Source organism: Arachis ipaensis, chromosome B10, assembly GCF_000816755.2.
Source record: "Arachis ipaensis cultivar K30076 chromosome B10, Araip1.1, whole genome shotgun sequence".
Classification (NCBI taxonomy): Eukaryota; Viridiplantae; Streptophyta; class Magnoliopsida; order Fabales; family Fabaceae; genus Arachis; species Arachis ipaensis.
The window spans coordinates 2,532,690-2,550,278 of record NC_029794.2 but is presented as its reverse complement, the minus strand read 5'-3'; the positions used below and the strand labels follow the sequence as shown (position 1 = coordinate 2,550,278).

Here is a 17,589-nt window from a genome sequence, read left to right as displayed (position 1 = left end):
TTTTTTCCTGTGTAATTAATTTCGTTCTGCACCAGAGCTTATTGAACAATGTATCAGATTAATATTTCAGCGTACATTTAGTGAACAACGAAGTAATCAATTTTTCAACTTCAATAAGATACAAACTTTGTGATCATGTTTTAATAGGAATTAATTTTTATTAAATTTTATGTAATATTTAGAATACAATATTAACGTTTATTAATTATTTAGTATCTGCTGATGCTTTAAATAAGTGTTCTTAAATTGTGTATTATTTGCAACATTTAAAATACAGTTTTCATGGAAGTTTAAATACGGGTAAAAAAAGAGGTGAGTTCGCCCCTTAAGAAGAACCATTCTCAAGACGTTGAAGCTCACTCACCACCCACCTACAACCAGTACCACCACCATTGTGATATTATTTTTACTAATGCAGTTGATAAGATGACAACAGCCATAACCTGTCTGACGAAAATCCTAGAAAAACAAAACCAAATGGCTTATCCATTGTACGCCGTTAATAGAACTAGATCAGACAATCCGTACATAAAAAATCTAGCTATTAATAATACCACGAATATTAATAATTCAAAAACTGATAATAAAGTCGACATAGATAAAATAATGAGCAAATTCATTCGATCCCAAGAATGTCAAAAAACAGTTGTACAACCCACCCTACACAAATTCTCCACTAGCAACGATTCTGATAACCACGCAAATGACGTGAATCTCAAGGAGATATTCAAACCAAATGCCTCCCCACGAAGATCATCTGAATTAGATTTGAATTCAAATACGGAAATATATATTGGTAAAAAGGGTACCTCATCATTTGAGCTGCCGCGGCGTTCATGTGGCCCGAAAGTTCCACAGGTATGTGTATAAAAACATGAGAATGTGTTGTGATGACTTTGTTTAGTATTACTTTTTTTAATTTTATTGTCTAATTACACATGATGATGGTGTCGTATTTGCAGTGGATGCCCATTAGTTTTAGACCACCGGAGGACATGATTCTAACGACGGATGAAGTTGCTTGTGCCGCCTATATTTTTGGCCCGGATTTAAAGTGGCAAGTTAATCGGTAAATACTTATAACACTATTCGATTTGATGCAGGTCTAATTTATCATTTCGTAATGACAATTTTATGAGATAAATATTTGCATGTGTATTCGTAAAGGGATGAAGTACTGGTGTCAACTCGTACCGCATATGCAAATAGAGAAAGTTTAGCCACATTAGTTCCAGGAGAACAAGTCATCCAGGATGTAAATATTTATTTTTTATTAGTTAACATTAAAAAAGTACAAAATGTTAATGTTATATATCGTAAAATTGAAAATGTACAAATTTATTTGTTTGTAGGTTATAGATTCCCTTACTTGCATTCTCACACAAGAGCATAAAAAGCTTAACAAGTTGCCATCCATATGGTTTTTGCCAACAACCTTTTCGGTAAGTTTCAGTAAAAAAATACCCAAAAAAAATCTGTATTTGATATTTTGTTTAAATTAAGTTTCAAGCCGCATATGAATAATTTGATGTATTATTTTTTTTTTCACAATATACTCAAGCAACTAGCACTTACATGGTCTAGACCACCCAATCAACTAAGGAAACAATATGCGGATAAGTACATGCATAAGATTGAGTATTTGTCAAGGGTAATAAGTCCTTTATTTTTTAGTAAAGAATATATGATTTATTTAATCCAAATTGTATGTTTATCTTAATAGCATAGATTCACAATCCTCGTTATTTTGTAAATAAGTAGATTTTTGTCCCCATCAACGACCTCAATGAGCATTGGTTCCTGATGACCGTAGACGTGAAAAAAGAAAAGATCTTTGTGCTTGATTCTTGTAAAATACCAGACAGAAACTATGGTAGGCTATTATCAGTTAAAACCATGGTAAGTGGTCCAGTTTGATTTTGTTAAAAGTACATTTAGTTTTTAAACGTTTATTCTCTATTAATTTTGAATGTTTTGTATATAACAAAAAAAAAACACGACATCGTTTGAAATTACGATTTGAATTTGTAATTTAAGATCATTGCTATATTTGGTTTGTAAGTAATTTAGTAGTTTGTTTAATTTGAAATGAAGGTTCATTTGTTAACACTAATACCGAATTAATTATTTTTAAATTTTTTATAATCTATCCATTTTAGACAGGTAATAAAAATTAACCCGTTACATTGCTTGTACTACACAGTAACCAACAATATTTTATGTCACATAGGCTATATTCATCGAACGAATGTTAGAACACAAATCTTTCTACATGTCTAGTGAAATCACTGTACCTAGGATTTCTGAGTTTCGTGTCGTGGAACCGTCCGACCTGCCACAACAGAGGAAAGGCTCGTAAGTAATATTAATTTTAAATTTTTTTTTTGCTGTCATGTCTTTTGAGTTTGTTATGTACAAATCATGTGTTTCGGTTAAACTGATGAATTAGTACAATCACACATTTAACTAAACAGTAATGACTGCGGTATCTGGATTGCTCAATGGATGAAAGAGTGCGGATGGACTGATGATTTTGGCATCACGGTAACCAACTTTATTCATTTTCTAAATTTTTCATTATTATTAGGACAAAATGTAATATGTATCCAGGTATATATATGTTATTCTAATTGCTTCGTACTTTTTAAAATTATTAGGTCTATGACAGTGATAGGATGAGGCTAGCAATCGACTTGGTTAGCAAGGAATTCAATTTAAAGAAGTCAGAAGTTATGGATAAGGCACGTGCATATATGAAAGAAATACTACAAAAATAGTCACGACTGCAAAAGGATATATAGTTTATTATTTTCATCGCATTTTATATTTTCCGAGACACGTCATATTTTGTTACGCACGTTTTAGCTTAAGTGATTCTTTTATTATAGGATATTTTGTTCTCTAATCGAACCTATTGTTGAGCCTTTTTTATGTTTATTTATGTGCTTAATAAAAGATGCTAATATCATATAACTTTAATTTTTAGCTTTCAAGATAAATCCAAAGATATAACTTTCATGAGCTGTTTTTTATGAGATGTTTTTTTTTTAACTTAGTTCGAAATAATAAATTTTGATATTGTTTTATAGGATTACTAACATCAAATCTTGATAATTTGACCAAAAATTATAAATGCTTTGTGTCTTAATTTTTTCCACAAACCTTCAACAACTCATAAAAGTTAACAGCATAGATGGTTGTAGATTATAGTGATAGACAAGGGTGAAAGTTGCGATGATAATACGTGGTGATAACTCATAACGATCGGGTGAAGAGAAGGTAACGGGAGAAGAAAAAAATAAGAAGGAAGGCCAATATAATTTAATAGTTAATATTAGGTATGTGTACAGAGATTAGTATACAATAAGAAAAAGAATATTGTTTAATATAGTGAAGGGATATTACAAAAATGTATATTAATGTTTTGAAAAAAAATAAAAATAAAGATAATTTAAAAAATTAAACATAAATGTTTAATATCTTATTTAATTTAAATTTATTAATTTTATATAATATAAATTAAAAAAAATTTAAACGTTTTTTAATGTTTTTATTTGTAATGTTTAAATTATTATGTCCAATTAATAAGATTAAAATTAAAATTAGAAAATTTAATCTTTTAAAAAGCTACTGAATATATTAAACTACTAATATAATATTTAAGCAGGTCAGTACACTAGATTTGAATAATGTTTCATCCAATTTAAAATTATTGTGCATTCCAAAAAATATTTTATTTTACTGATATCATTTACTATGACTTTTTATAAATTCATGCAATATTAATAGGAGAAGTCTTTTTTTCCTTTTCATTTTTTCAAAATTCTATTTACATGATTTTATAAACCCCTTAAAAAAAATTTTAATCTTAGATAAATAAGCGCCTCTTTCAATTTTTCCCAAAATTTGGGGCAAAAGGAAAACCTAAACCCGCCCAAAACAAAACATTCTTCTCCATCCTTCCCTAACTCCTTCGTCAATGCTTCTCACCAGAATCTCTGTTTTGCTGAGCTTTTATTCCCTAAAACCATCGTCTATCCTTCTCTAAACCCATCTTCTCGTCAACTCTGTTCCTTGTTATTTATCCCTGACCACTGAGCCACGACCCACCGCAATAGTGTTTCTCATGTGTTATGTAAGATCTGGAATGACATCGGAGTTATATTTTACGTGATGTTGATCTTTGGGACAGGTGAAAGGAAGGCTTGAGGGAGGGCAATTGTATACTCCCGCCTATGTGGCCCGCATGAATGCAATGGTTCGGGGGGCAGCAAGGGGCATCACAGTGCCAACAAATTTGACGGTGTTGTGGAGCTCATTGCAGCAGTTACTGCAGGAAATGGGCGGAACTGGTGGTGTAGCGGTTGATGAATCTTTCTTCCAATCTTTGTTTAATGGACTTGTGAAGGAAGGCGAGATTCAAGGATCAGTTCGTGCAGGAGTGCATTGGACACCAGCTGTAACTGACATGTTTGCGATCGATTATGCATTGTCAAAGTGATGTCCAGATTAAGGTTTTATGGTTTCTTTCTTGGGCCTTTGTTTTGGTTGAACCCTTGATGATCCTTCTCTCAATGTTTGGTTGGCAACAATTGGACGCAATTTTAAATTCTTTTGATGTATTGCATTTCCAGTTTTTACTCTTATGTAAGTTCTGTTATGTTTTTTAGAAGTTTTATTTTTCTGTTATCATTGTTGAAATGTGCAAATTGACATGTAAATGATGGCAGGTTGTTTTACATAGGCATTTACTAAGAATAGTAGCAGCTCCTGTGGTGGATATGCTTCTTCATGATCTGGTAATTCTATACAATAAATTGTCTGTAAACGTAATATATATCTAGAGGGTTTAATATGGTCTAACGCAATAGATTCATCATCTGCAGGATGAACAGAACAAATTGAAGAACGGTGTTGAGCTTCAGGAGGCTCCAAGTTCTGAATCTATTTCAGTTAGTCCTGGAGACAGAGTTGCAATTGTAAGAATAAGATGTTATTTGCATCAACGTATGTATTGCTTTTGTGTTTGCTGCTGAGCATTAGTAGGAGCCATAGAATGAGTACTTACATTTTGTTTATTATTTCCTTTTGTAGTCCAAGAGTTTTCCTAGACCTCTGGCAGATAAGGCTCTTGCTGTTGTAGAAGCATTGGAGGGAAAGGATGGCATTTCTAATTTTGCAACAAATCTTGTTGTTAAGGTTTATGTAATTCATTGCCAACCATTTTTCAATTTACAGTTGCGACCAGTCGGGTGAAAATATCGTTTTTCTTAAGCATCAGAACTATTCTCCTCTCTGATTTGTGAACAGTATAATTAGAAGTTGAATGTGAATGTTCAAACCATAATGTTGAAGTATTCATGGACGCATTTAGAGCAGTAATTGAAGAGAGGTAATGTGTCTATTATTTTGTTGAGCTTTAGGAATGATTTGACCTCCAGTGCTTCTGTAGTGATTCAAGCCTTGCAATGTGATTTGATGTTGAATATTCTTTTTTTCCCTCAGTGCATAGCCTTTGAAAAGACTCGACAAGAAACTTGAAAGAACACTTTTACATTCATATCGTAAGGTATTTAGGCTTTCAGCCGCAAAAAGCTTTATCAAAATTTGTTTGAATCTACTAGATTCACAAATATACTGTCGATAACACTAGTAATGTATTAAATATCAGATTGGTAGACCAACTGAAAATTACCCAAAATATTAATGTGCGAGTGTAACTGCTTTCCCAGAGCCTGAGAGGCTAAATTTGCACAGGCTTTTAGGATGCTAGCACAGGTAGCTACATCTGCAGTCTTTTCAGCTCTTTACATATCAATTAATAGCTTTATACCTTCTTTAGGGTGTCCCGTCTGAACATTACTCGAGACCAGGTCTGTCCAAGGAACTGAACTTTGAAGAGCCCAATTTGCAAAAATCATAATTGCTTCCCCGAATCACATTTAGCATACATGTCAACCAAAGAATTAACTTGGGCAAACTTTATTTGAATATTCCCTAATTCTCTCTTAGTTACTCATACTGGATTTTTTTACTTATTCTTATTAGCTTGTGTTCCTTTTTTTTTTAATATTAATGCCTTTAATATTGAGGAAAGTACAATTGCGATTGCAAGGGCTTCTACGTTAAGTTCGTAATTTTTTTCTCAGTAGTGTTTTCATGGTGGCGTTGACTTGAATGTATTGTTGTTTACGTTTGCTACTCGTTACTGAGTTTTTTAGTATAATATGTGTGAGTTGTTGTATCAGTTTAAGGAGTGTTGTTCTGTGCGGCGTTATTGTTATTATAGTTTCAGATGTGTGAGATGGTTCTTACACTGTTTAGCTTGGGGGTGATTACAGTATCTTCAATGTGTTTTTGAATCCCTAAATTCAATCCAATTCTGTTATCTGGAGCTCTGTTGAGATTGAGGGTCTTAGGTAGGAGAGGAAGAGATAGAAACTTGAATTATATCAAAATTATTACGTTGAATAGGTTGGATTAGAAGTTTGTGCATTGTAGATCAAATCTAAAAAATTTTATATCAATCTAAAATCATTAGACATACTCTTTTATAGATCAAAATTGATGGTAATATATAAGAGTTTCAAATATGCATGAATATGAGTTGTCAGTCTTATTGATGTTCAATTTTCACAAAATTCAATGCAAATTAATGGTATAATTTTGATTAAAATAACACTGATGTGATTTGATCATATATAAAGTAAATAACAAAATTGATTCTATGCTATCTTCACAGATATGCCTTGATAATTTATGATATCTTCTTTATTTCTACTGGGGGCTTCAGCATCAACATTTTGATCCTTTTTTTGCTTTCCTTTATTGGATTAGTGTGTTTATCAGTGAGGGTTTGGTTAGCTTTCTTCACAAGCTAATTAAATTTATGATGTTAACATACTTTTTTGTTAAAAGAGCAAAAATGCTGACCCTTCATCATTGGAAATTCCAAAGACAACGAATATCTGCATGCTTCATCCCCCCTCCCTCGTTCATGATAGATGGTAAAACTGATTTTAAATATTTATGTTGAATTAGGTGATTACATTCTTACTTTATATAATCTTGGTAACATATAAGCTTCTTTTCTCGTCTCATTTTTTCATGTTATTTTTCTTTATGCTTTTCATCACTTGTTTTATCTATCAAACTGTGATGATGATAGGAGTCATCATTTGGTGGCCTTGCACTGTGGTCGTTCTATACTTTTAGAATTTTCTATTTCTGGTTCTAGTTTGTTCATATAAACTGAAGTAAACAACATTTACAGAAATTGGGTAGACGGTTGATATTTGGAAAGGGGCATAAGCAGCTGGATTTCCAGAATGATAAGAGAAGAAAAAAATTAGGAAGTTCAAGGAATCAGCCTGGAAATGTGTTTATTTTCTGTCAGCAGAAGTACTTGCTCTGTCCGTAGCTTATGATGAACCTTGGTTTACTAATAGAAGAAATTTTTGGGTGGGGCCAGGGAGCCAGGTCTGGCCAGATCAAAAGATTAAGTAAGATTATTTGCTTACAAGCCCAGTTATTATAGTTATCCAGTTGCAATGTTTAATATCTTTCATCAATCATTTTCCCTTGCTATAAATTTTGTGTTCAAATTAAGTCTGGTGATAGAGTTGTAAGCTCTAAACATTTCAGGTTAAAACTGAAGGCACTTTACATGTATGCTGCTGGATTATATTCCTACTCCTTCTTTGCTTTAATATTTTGGGAGACACGGTGCTCTGACTTTGGGGTGTCCATGGGTCACCATGTGGCTACTTTCATTCTCATTGTGCTGTCTTACATTGTTAGGTGTGTTAATTTATTATTGTCTTGTCATGCAAATTTTTTTTTTTGTTTTTTAATTGTAATTTCTTTGGAGATACAAATCTATAATTTTCTTAATTTGTTTGTGTTTGTTTATTTTTCGCAAAATTCAAACTGAAATGGTTATATACTTATATCTGTGAGGATTCTTGATTAAATCATGCTAATTACCAATGCTCTGAAAATCGGACCGAACTGGCCAATTGAACCGGTCCAATTGGGAACCGGCAGTAAAAACGATCCGGTCCATCTCTAATAACCTCTTCTTAGAAAATCGCTATCAAACCGTCGAACCGGCTGAAAACCGGCCGGTTCTACCGACCGGTAACTCTTCGGTTCTTGATAAACGACCCTATTTTGATTTTTTTGAGGGGAAAAAAAAAAACCCAACGTTGCGTTAATGCGTTTACAGTTTACACCCTCACCCCTTCCCCCAACAACCCCCCTACCAATTCGTGAATCACTGTACTCTGAAGCAAAGTTAAATCCCCAAACCAAAACCCTAGGTCCTCCCTGCAACATTTCTGCCGCACTGCTGCCGCCGTCCGTGCTGTCGGCATCGTCTGTGGCCAAGCCCTCTCTTGTAGCTCAGCGTCCTCCTTCCCCCTGTCCTCCGTCCGTCCTCCGTGGCTTCTCTGTTTTGTTGGCTTGGAGCAGCTCGCCGTGTCGTCGCTCGCCGTCGTCTCCCCGATCGCCGTTCGTGTCTCCGTCGAAGGTTAGTGTCACAGCTATCTTCTTCAGTTCTTGTTCGTGTCTCAGTCTTCTCTCCCCAGAGCCTCTGTTTGCTGATTTCACTTCTTCAATTCGTCAGTCCTTCAGTTCTTCAGTTCTTCAGTTCGTGTCTCAGTCTTCTCTCCCCATAGCCTCTGTTTGCTGATTTTTAATGTGAAACTGTGAAATTGCTAATTTTTGCTGATTCTGTGATGCTGCTCTTTCTTTACTTCATGAAATTTTTGTTTAAATTTTCTTGTTGCTGCTAAAATTGAAAATCAAATCATTGTTGAAATTTTTGTTTAGGGATTAGGGATTACTTGTTGCTGTTTTGTAATGTTTGTTGAAATTTCAGGTTTAGTGTGATTAGGGATTACTTGCTGCTGTCGAAATTTCAAGTTCAGTGTGACTAGGGATTACTTGTTACTGTGTTGTAATGTTTGTTGAAATTTTAGGTTTAGTGTGAATGTGTGATTAGGGATTACTTGCTGCTGTTGAAATTTAGGTTCAGTGTGATTAGGGATTACCTGTTGCTGTACTTGCTGCTGTTGTAATTTCAGGTTCAGTGTTACTAGGGATTAGTTGTTGCTGCTAACAATGCATTTGTGAATAATAACTTGCTCCAGTCCTCCGAATAATGCATTTGACAATAATTTGTGTGTTTTTTTTGGCGGAATAAAAAAGAATAAAAGGGGGGTCGGGATATCATTTGTTTTCCTTTAGCTTTGTGGTTTCTTTTCGGTAATCTTTTATCCTATGTTGTATTTTCCCCTTCCTATCAAATAATAGCTCATATAAAAGATTCACTAAATTAGAAAGAAGATCTTTCCATGTATAAATTTCAACAATTGATTACGAAGTGTAATATTACAGTTGTTGGTTGTCTGTATAATCTTGCTTTTCGATGCTCATTAGTTTTACATCTTTCTTTGCCAGCTATGAAGTTTTGCTCACATTGGATAAGGAAAAGCACAAAGTGGAGGGTCGAAAATATTATTATGTGTTCAACAGTCTTCTATATTGCTTGCTTGTTCTGCATATATACTGGTGGGTGATGATATCTCGGATGCTTGTTAGACAACTTCAAGCAAGAGGAAAAATTAGTGATGATGTTCGATCTGGTAAGTTGAAAGATCCTGGCTTGCTAATGTAAACTCTTGATTCAAAGAGCATTGTTCTCAATATGTTTTGCATGCTTAGTGTGTTCATGGAAGTAGACATGCTTTAGAAGTTCTGGCACGGGTTATTAATGTGTCATCTGAATCTGGTATCTGTATTGATATGGTAGCTAGGTTTTGGTTGACTTCTTCCCCTTAAATTGCTTCCTTCAATGTAATTGTATATGATTTTAGGACATCTTTGTGCCTAAACACATTGCTGTCTGCAGTTTACTTTTATTCAATAAATCTTGATGGATTTACGTCAACTATATTGCTTTATTTTCAGTAGAAGCTTCAGCCTGTAGAAGTTTCAAAAGCTTAATATGAATTTCTTCCAACTGATTATTTGATTTCAAACTGCTTCATTTCCATTATGCAGATTCAGAAGATGAAGATAGCCATAAGATTGAGATGGAAAGCAAGACCATAATGTAATCTTAAGGCAAAGGTGAATTTTGAATGGTGGCAACTGACAAGTTGTTTCACACTTTGGAGTTCTACAAATATAGTCACATTTTTATGTGGAATCATGTTTAATATAGTAGTTAATTCTATAACATTTAAAAGCTTTAGAAGGGTATTCCACAAGTAAAATGGCTTGAGCCATTGACACTCATCAAGCCACTGCCTCTCTCGTGATGTATGTTTTGAACATTGTGTTTCTCTGAGGCAAGATGGAATTCAATATGTCCATTGTGTTAGGTTCCAACTAAATAGATATAGAAATTATAGGCATCTGCATTAGTTTTATTTAATCCTGTGTGTGTTTTCCTTAAACTGAGTTAGATGTTGCCTGGTTTCTTTCTTGCAGATGAATTGTCTTAGCTTCGAAATTCTTCGGTACTCTTGACCAGGGATGCTAAACTTTCCAAATGTTGATTCAACTTTTTTGAATGTATTAAACTATTGGTCTATGCATTCCACCTCCTCGGATTGAGGTTTGGTGTCCGACATTTTGTTGTGATGATAATGTCTTTTTTTTTACGTGCTTTGGTATTTAATTTCATCAATTTAATTAAGTGTAAAGCACTAGGAACAGGAATGTTTTCTGGTTATTTATTGAAAAGACTTGTTTTAAGACTTGGTTGTCATAGATATTAGTGGTGCTGAACTTGGCCAACATTATGTTGATTTGAAAATTATAAATTCTAATTCTAATGAAAGAAAAATAAGTGAAAAATGTTTGGAGCAACGTGACGGGATCAACACGATTTATTGTTTTTATCCAATAATTAGTCAATAATATTTAAAAGTGTGCCTAAAGAGTAAAGACTAAAGTATAATACTCATATTATGCTGAACAAGTATTCTGAGCCAGAGCCTCAATGATGCTACCAAAGAATTTAGAACCTAAAGACAATTTTTCATAACCATTTGTTAAAATACCAAGATAATTATGGATTAGATCACTTAAAATATCAAGCAACATTCTAATTGTTTTAATATGAAAGCCGAAAGAACTAAATAATCCGAAATGAAATAAATATACTTTTACTGGTCTGACCCAACTACAATGGAACAGGGGAAAGGGCAAAATGATGTCATGCAATGGGAGTGTAACTTTGGAAAATTAAACAATCCTATAATCAACTCCTGCCTTGTGCATACAAGTCATTAGCCAAAAACAAACTCTTAAATGAAACCTTGATTTGTAACAAATTAGTTTTTGGTCTGTCAGATTCAGATATCAGGTTAACATTAATTAAATCATTATTCAGCTAGGTGTTAACTCTGACGCATAATTCCTAGGAACCATATCAAATATTGACAAAGGTGCTTTTCTTTTGTGTGCATTGGAGCTAGGGGGCAGACAAAATCCATCAGATAACTAGGTTATCGAAATACCTACGTATCATAATTCTTTTGTTCAAATTAGAGCAGTTAAAGAAGAAATGCTTGGATCACTCAAGCAACATATAGTACGAGAAAGCCCAAACTAAAGGAATACTTATGCTAATGACATTCTGAGGAATTAAAATCCAGAATGAAAATTTACAGTTGAAACTCTACAATAAAGGTTCTGATTCCTACTCGATGCTGTGGTAGAGGCGGTCTCTTTTCCAACATTTCATAATGTAAAACAAAGTTATCCTGCAAGGATTTTTTTTCATTAGAGGCCTAAAATAGGATCAGGGATAAAAGGAAAACAATAAACGTTGGACCACGAGATATCATTTTAAGAACACTACGAATACTATTATGTATAAAGCTAACCTTGTGAACAGTTTCAAATGTGTTTGGATCGAAACAGTGATAAGATCCTCTCTCGTATGTGTTCGTTCTAACAAGCGGCTCCATGTTGGAAACTCTTATAAACCAGAAACGATTGTCTTTGTGATAATACCATCCTCTATTGTGCCCGAAAGCAACAATCACCTACCTTGTTAGAAATTATTAGTCAGAGGAAAACAATTTAGATTTTAATTCAGGAGTTCCTGCCAAGTTTTGCAGGAGGAATACTTAAAATCCGTGACTGATAAACAAATAAAGGTTACCAAGTATTGACTGATTTAACCATTAATTGCTCCCAAATTGTAACAATCCCAACATAATTTGGAAATAAGCCCTAACCACAGAAAAATAAAATATAAATAACAAAAAAAGGATGAATTGGAGGGTATGTGCATACAGCTCATTTAATTTGAAGCATATAATTGTGCTTCGTCTTTGGGCATGCTGCAACCAAGAAAAAAAACTGGTTAATTATAATACTAAGCAAGCCAATTAGAAATCAAGTAAGAGGTAATTGCAAACCTGTAGAATATGTAAAACAATGTTTCCACCGAAAACTTTGAAAGGTAACCTTGCTGCATCATGCAACAAGCAGTAAGCCTAATGAAGGATTTGCAAATAAAGAAATCGATTCTATGGCATAATTAAAAAACCTCGCATGTAAAGCAGGGGGCTGCTTTGCGTAATAACATTGTGGCACATTAAACTCTGGATCACCCTTTGCAGGTTCATCGGACCATGGACACCCAAACGTCTTGTGTAGATTTTCAGATGAATTCAAATTTAATCCAAGTGTAGTAAGATCAATCCAAGTGCAAGAGATGTCAAGTCTGGATCACTCATCCTGATCACACTTAACAAGCCAAGCAAACCAAATGGATCTGGTGTGGATTGTGCAGTTTGCATAGCTTTCATGCCCTGATCCCGAAACGACTGATTTACGGCTGACATTTGAAGGTGGAACTGCGACTACTTCTGGTGCTGTTGATACTGCTGGAGGATCTGGCCATACTGACCCATACTAGAGACTGTATTTGGAGAATTTAATGGCCTTAATCCAATCCCAGGAGGTCCACTTGCCTTGAACAAATCCAGAAGTGGTTAGGATGTCTAAAATCTTGCTTCAGAATGAATATTAAAGTCAAGCAAACTGCAGAAAGAACGAGGCTTATTCATTACAACAGCAATTTAGAGAGTTTGCAGACCTGCGAATGATAAGTTGAATGTGTAGATGGAAAAATATCTGATCCATGTACCCCCAAAATACAAAGGAATTATGCTTATCGTCTATCCATCCATGTACCGATCTTGATAATAATAATATTAGGTGAGAGGGAAGGATACCGTGAGGAAGGCGGCACTACTTGTGACGACGGCGCCCAATGATAGCAACAAGTGTCCCTTCTTCTATAGCATCAGCATCATCAAAGGCAAAATCAATCTACAATGGAGCAGTTGCTAATGATTATGAACTAAGATTTCAAGTATTAGAGGAATAGAATGAAAAGAAGAAAAAAAATCCACTTTACTTTACACATTTCCACCATTTACTTAAATTCAAGTTTCAGGCAACCAAGAACCTCTAAAACAAGAAACACTCAACATTAAAGGAAAATGTAGAAGCTAATTATTTTTATGCACACAAAGACAACTCAATCATTGCTCCAAACCTATCTTTAAACAAATGCTTAAAATCCGGAAGAACCGTGAAAACTCCTCGGTTCCCTTTCTTTAATTATTCTGAACTCTCTATGCCATGTTTATTAATATTAACCATAATTCACTTGCGGAGGGAGTAGGACATTTATTTATCAGACCTCATTAATCATTATGAATTTGAACTCACTATGCTGTTCTGTGTCCAAACAAGGATTTGCAAAAAATATTTTTTTCAGTCCAATCAGAATCATATCTTACAACATAAAAAATCAGCATGTTAAAATCAAATTGCACAAGGAAGTAAGAGTTGGAACAATCTATTAATGGTGATTCTACATTTTGTGATAAAAAGACAAAACATTCAGTAGTTCCAACCTACAAACACTTGATGAGATACAAACCAGGAAACCATATGCTTATTTAACACCTTACATGACTTACAATTTCAGAATATAATAAACAAAGCAATAAAACCAAGCACCAAAGGAACTAAGGTAGATATGCACGTAAATCCAAATAATTTTTTTAGTGTTAAAATAACCAATGAGTCAACAACAGCACAATCATCACAATGTAATTGTTCATCATCCTCATTCTTACCATTGCTCGGTTTTGGCGCCTGGATTCTAAGAAAAGCACTCTTTCTCTTAACCTGTTTCTTTGGAATGCCATTATATTCATGAACCCTATCTGCTCTATAGTAATCGTACCTATCCAGTTCCAAAGCCGTTGTCTTGAGAGAAGAGTCTCGCGCCTCTTCCGAGCAAAGTTTCGATTCGATACTGGAATTCGGAGGAACAACCACACGGCAACGGCGGTTTGCTCCGCCAAAGCACTCCTTACTGAACCTGGAAGCACTGCGGCTAGGGTTAGAATTTGAAGGAGGCTGCGATAGCATTGAACTACGGTGACGCGAATCATGCCCGAAAAGAACAGGAACCTGAGGAACAAAGAGTGGATTGGGGGGTAAAGAAACGGGAGGGTTGAAATTGAATGCGGTAGGGTTCACAAGAACGTGGTTGGGAACCTGACGGAGATGGTGGTGGTTATACGGCGGAGGAAGAGGAATGTACGTATTTGGGTGTCGGTAGTGATGAAAGTAGGATCCATAGAGAGAGAGGAGACAGAGGGACAAACGGATATGGAGGAAGGAGATACAGAAGATTAGGGCTCATTGTGTGAGAGCTTAATTTGGGAAGAATCAAAGATTGAATTTTTAGTAAATTACATAATTATTCACTATGGACAACTATGGTTAACATAGCAACTAATTAGAAGATGACATGTCATGGGGGTAAATTACATGTTATTATAAGAAGGATAGAATAGATATGCAACAGCTAAATTCTGATTATCCTATTAAAAAGAATAAACACTTGTATTTTTTTTTAATTTTCTTTAATCATGCATTAACTGACACTATACTTCTTTTATCATAATAGTATTTTAGGAAATAACTTCCTTTGTACATCTCCTTCGGAACATTGTATGGACATTTCAAAACCACTAAACGGTAATATATTTAACTTTTATTTATTAAAACCCAATAATCAGTGGACTATGTTACAGATAATGATTCAATTACAGATACAGGATCATCTCAGAAAGTCAAGAGTCATCACCAAAGGGTGATTTCTGTTGTTGTTGGCATCAGTTGCACATTTATAATTTCAGTGATGCTTGTGTGTTGGTTGCATTGGTACAGATCACGCATCCTCTATACATCTTATGGTACCTCCTTAAATGAACTTCATTACCTTTTTTATTGCTTCTAGATATGCACATATTCTGACAATATGTAATAATTGACATCTGAAGTGGAGCAAGATTGTGAATTTGATATTGGCCGTTTGAAGAGGTTCACCTTCCGTGAACTACAAATTGCTACTGGAAATTTCAGTCAAAAGAACATCCTTGGACAAGGAGGCTTTGGCATTGTCTACAAAGGATGCCTTACAAACAAAATGCTGGTGGCAATGAAGAGGCTGAGATCCCAATTACACTGGAGAAATGCAATTTCAAACTAAAGTTGAGATGATCGGCTTGGCCGTGCATCGTAACCTTTTGCGTCTCTATGGATTTTGTATGACTCCAGATGAAAGGTTACTTGTTTATCCCTACATGCCTAATGGCAGTGTTGCTGATCGCTTGAGAGGTTTGTTTCATATTAATCCTTATCATTTGTTGTTCATCCTATCTTATAGTTAAGACAATGTGTCTCAAAATTAATGTCAATTACTGATTCCATTACATGGGGAAACAAGAAACAGTGATTCTCCTTGTATAGTTGGTAGTTAGAGGCCTAAATCTTATGTATTGGTGCTACCAATTATTCATTAATTTGTTTGTTCTTTTATTAACTTGTGATATGTTTAGTGTTTGATGGATTTTATCTTTTCCCTTGTTCCGAAGCAGACACATGCCGAGAAAAGCCATCTCTGGACTGGAACAGGCGAATGCGAGTTGCTGTTGGCGCTGCACGCGGGCTTCTGTATTTACACGAGCAGTGCAACCCTAAAATAATCCACAGGGATGTTAAGGCTGCAAACATTTTGCTAGACGAAAGTTTTGAAGCTGTGGTGGGGGATTTTGGCCTTGCTAAGCTGTTGGATCAAAGGGATTCGCATGTCACCACCGCCGTGCGCGGTACAGTAGGCCACATTGCCCCGGAGTATCTCTCCACTGGACAGTCTTCTGAGAAAACAGATGTTTTTGGATTTGGCATATTACTTCTGGAGCTCATAACAGGACAAAAGGCACTAGATGCTGGGAATGGTCAAGTACAAAAGGGAATGATTCTTGATTGGGTAAGTAACAAGTAAATTTTTTCAAATGTTTTGTTGCTTCACAACCAAGTAATCTTAAAATCAATGCAACATGTCATTATTGCTCAATTCTAGTTTCATGTAATCCATTTTTTTTCCATCATTGAGTATATATTGACCTTAAACTTTGAGTAATGTGTACTGGCCTGAATTCCTGAAGGTTAAGACATTATTTGAGGAGAAGCGGCTAGAAGTGTTAGTTGATAGGGATCTAAGGGGATGCTTTGATCCAGTTGACCTAGAAATGGCAGTGGAGCTGTCTTTACAGTGCACTCAGTCACTTCCGAGTCTGCGGCCGAAGATGTCGGAAGTCTTGAAGATTCTAGAAGGCCTGGTTGGGCATTCGGCGCAGCCGGAGGAGCCGCAAGGAGGGTCTAACTTATATGAAGAAAGAGCATGCAGTTTCTCCCAAAATTATAGTGATGTTCATGAAGAACCTTCCTTTGTTATTGAAGCCATTGAGCTTTCTGGTCCTCGGTGACAATAAAGTGTAGTTTATTCCATTTTGTAAATGAATTTTGCATTTTATGAATATAGAAACGTACATAGAAATATATTTATTTTTCATGCTCTCTATCTATCTACTTAATATACTAAAATTGGTTTTCCTTCAACTAATAAAGGTGAGGTGTCGATTCCTCGTAATTCCATTTTCCCTCCAAAATGAATGCAGTTTTTTCTATTTTAAATTATTTTATAAAAAATATCTTTAGTATAATAATATTATAATTAATATTTAATAAATAATACATAATTATACTAATTTAGAAACATATTTTCATTATAATTATATCAAATCAATATTTAATACATTATTAAACTACTTATCAATTATCAATTAAAAATACTTTTAATAATAATAATAATAATAATAATAATAATAATAATAATAATAATTACCCGTGATATCATTTATTGAAAAAATATAACATAAAAAATATCATTTATTTAAAATATCATTTATTGTATATAATTCATAAAAAAATATATTTCACTTTTATTATTGATTAGAAGATAACTTATTTATATTTTGATTAATTTCATTTATTATTATTATTATTATTATTAATTTACAGAAAGATAAATTAATAATCATATTATTATTTATCAATATATTAATATTGATAATGATTACATAAAAATTATTTAATATTTAATATTTTTATATTATTTATTTTTTATATTTT

At 34.1% G+C, this 17,589-nt stretch overlaps 2 protein-coding genes and 1 pseudogene across 22 annotated transcripts; 2 read left to right on the top strand and 1 right to left on the bottom strand.

Annotated features, from left to right (window-relative positions):
• On the top strand, positions 8,201-10,766 carry LOC107619919 (vegetative cell wall protein gp1-like). 3 transcript variants are annotated; one of them, XR_002356772.1, is made up of 4 exons: positions 8,205-8,530; positions 9,463-9,647; positions 10,066-10,134; positions 10,498-10,766. XR_002356772.1 is itself a non-coding variant. In XM_021115042.1 (2 exons), exons 1-2 carry the CDS (start codon positions 8,216-8,218, stop codon positions 9,044-9,046), a joined length of 330 nt encoding a protein of 109 aa, XP_020970701.1. In that variant the 5' UTR covers positions 8,201-8,215; the 3' UTR covers positions 9,047-9,186. The 3 variants fall into 3 exon arrangements, 1 of the variants encoding a protein (XP_020970701.1); XR_002356773.1 differs by lacking the exon at positions 8,205-8,530 and adding an exon at positions 8,539-8,649; XM_021115042.1 differs by lacking the exons at positions 9,463-9,647; positions 10,066-10,134; positions 10,498-10,766 and adding an exon at positions 9,032-9,186 and having other exon boundaries at positions 8,201-8,530.
• LOC107622870 (probable NOT transcription complex subunit VIP2) lies at positions 11,429-14,876 on the bottom strand. 19 transcript variants are annotated; one of them, XM_021115038.1, is made up of 8 exons: positions 14,178-14,852; positions 13,263-13,359; positions 13,124-13,161; positions 12,572-12,998; positions 12,441-12,493; positions 12,316-12,362; positions 11,901-12,045; positions 11,429-11,777 (listed from the first exon to the last, which is right to left on the bottom strand). In XM_021115038.1, the coding sequence occupies exons 4-8, from the start codon at positions 12,648-12,650 to the stop codon at positions 11,679-11,681; spliced, it is 423 nt and encodes a 140-aa protein (XP_020970697.1). In that variant the 5' UTR covers positions 12,651-12,998; positions 13,124-13,161; positions 13,263-13,359; positions 14,178-14,852; the 3' UTR covers positions 11,429-11,678. The 19 variants fall into 19 exon arrangements, 12 of the variants coding, with proteins under 12 accessions (XP_020970697.1, XP_020970695.1, XP_020970698.1 ...); XM_021115036.1 differs by having other exon boundaries at positions 13,124-13,359; XM_021115039.1 differs by lacking the exon at positions 13,124-13,161.
• Positions 14,965-16,997, top strand: LOC107619918 (annotated as a pseudogene).

Excerpts from the sequence above, each read along its gene's own strand:
- LOC107622870 (XM_021115036.1), bottom strand. The coding sequence starts at position 12,650 with ATGAACCTGCAAAGGGTGATCCAGAGTTTAATGTGCCACAATGTTATT. Across the intron at positions 12,494-12,571 it reads CCCCCTGCTTTACATGCGAG|CAAGGTTACCTTTCAAAGTT; the intron begins GTTTTTTAATTA and ends TGCATGATGCAG. Across the intron at positions 12,046-12,315 it reads TGCTTCAAATTAAATGAGCT|GCACAATAGAGGATGGTATT; the intron begins GTATGCACATAC and ends TGTTGCTTTCGG.
- LOC107619919 (XM_021115042.1), top strand. The coding sequence starts at position 8,216 with ATGCGTTTACAGTTTACACCCTCACCCCTTCCCCCAACAACCCCCCTA.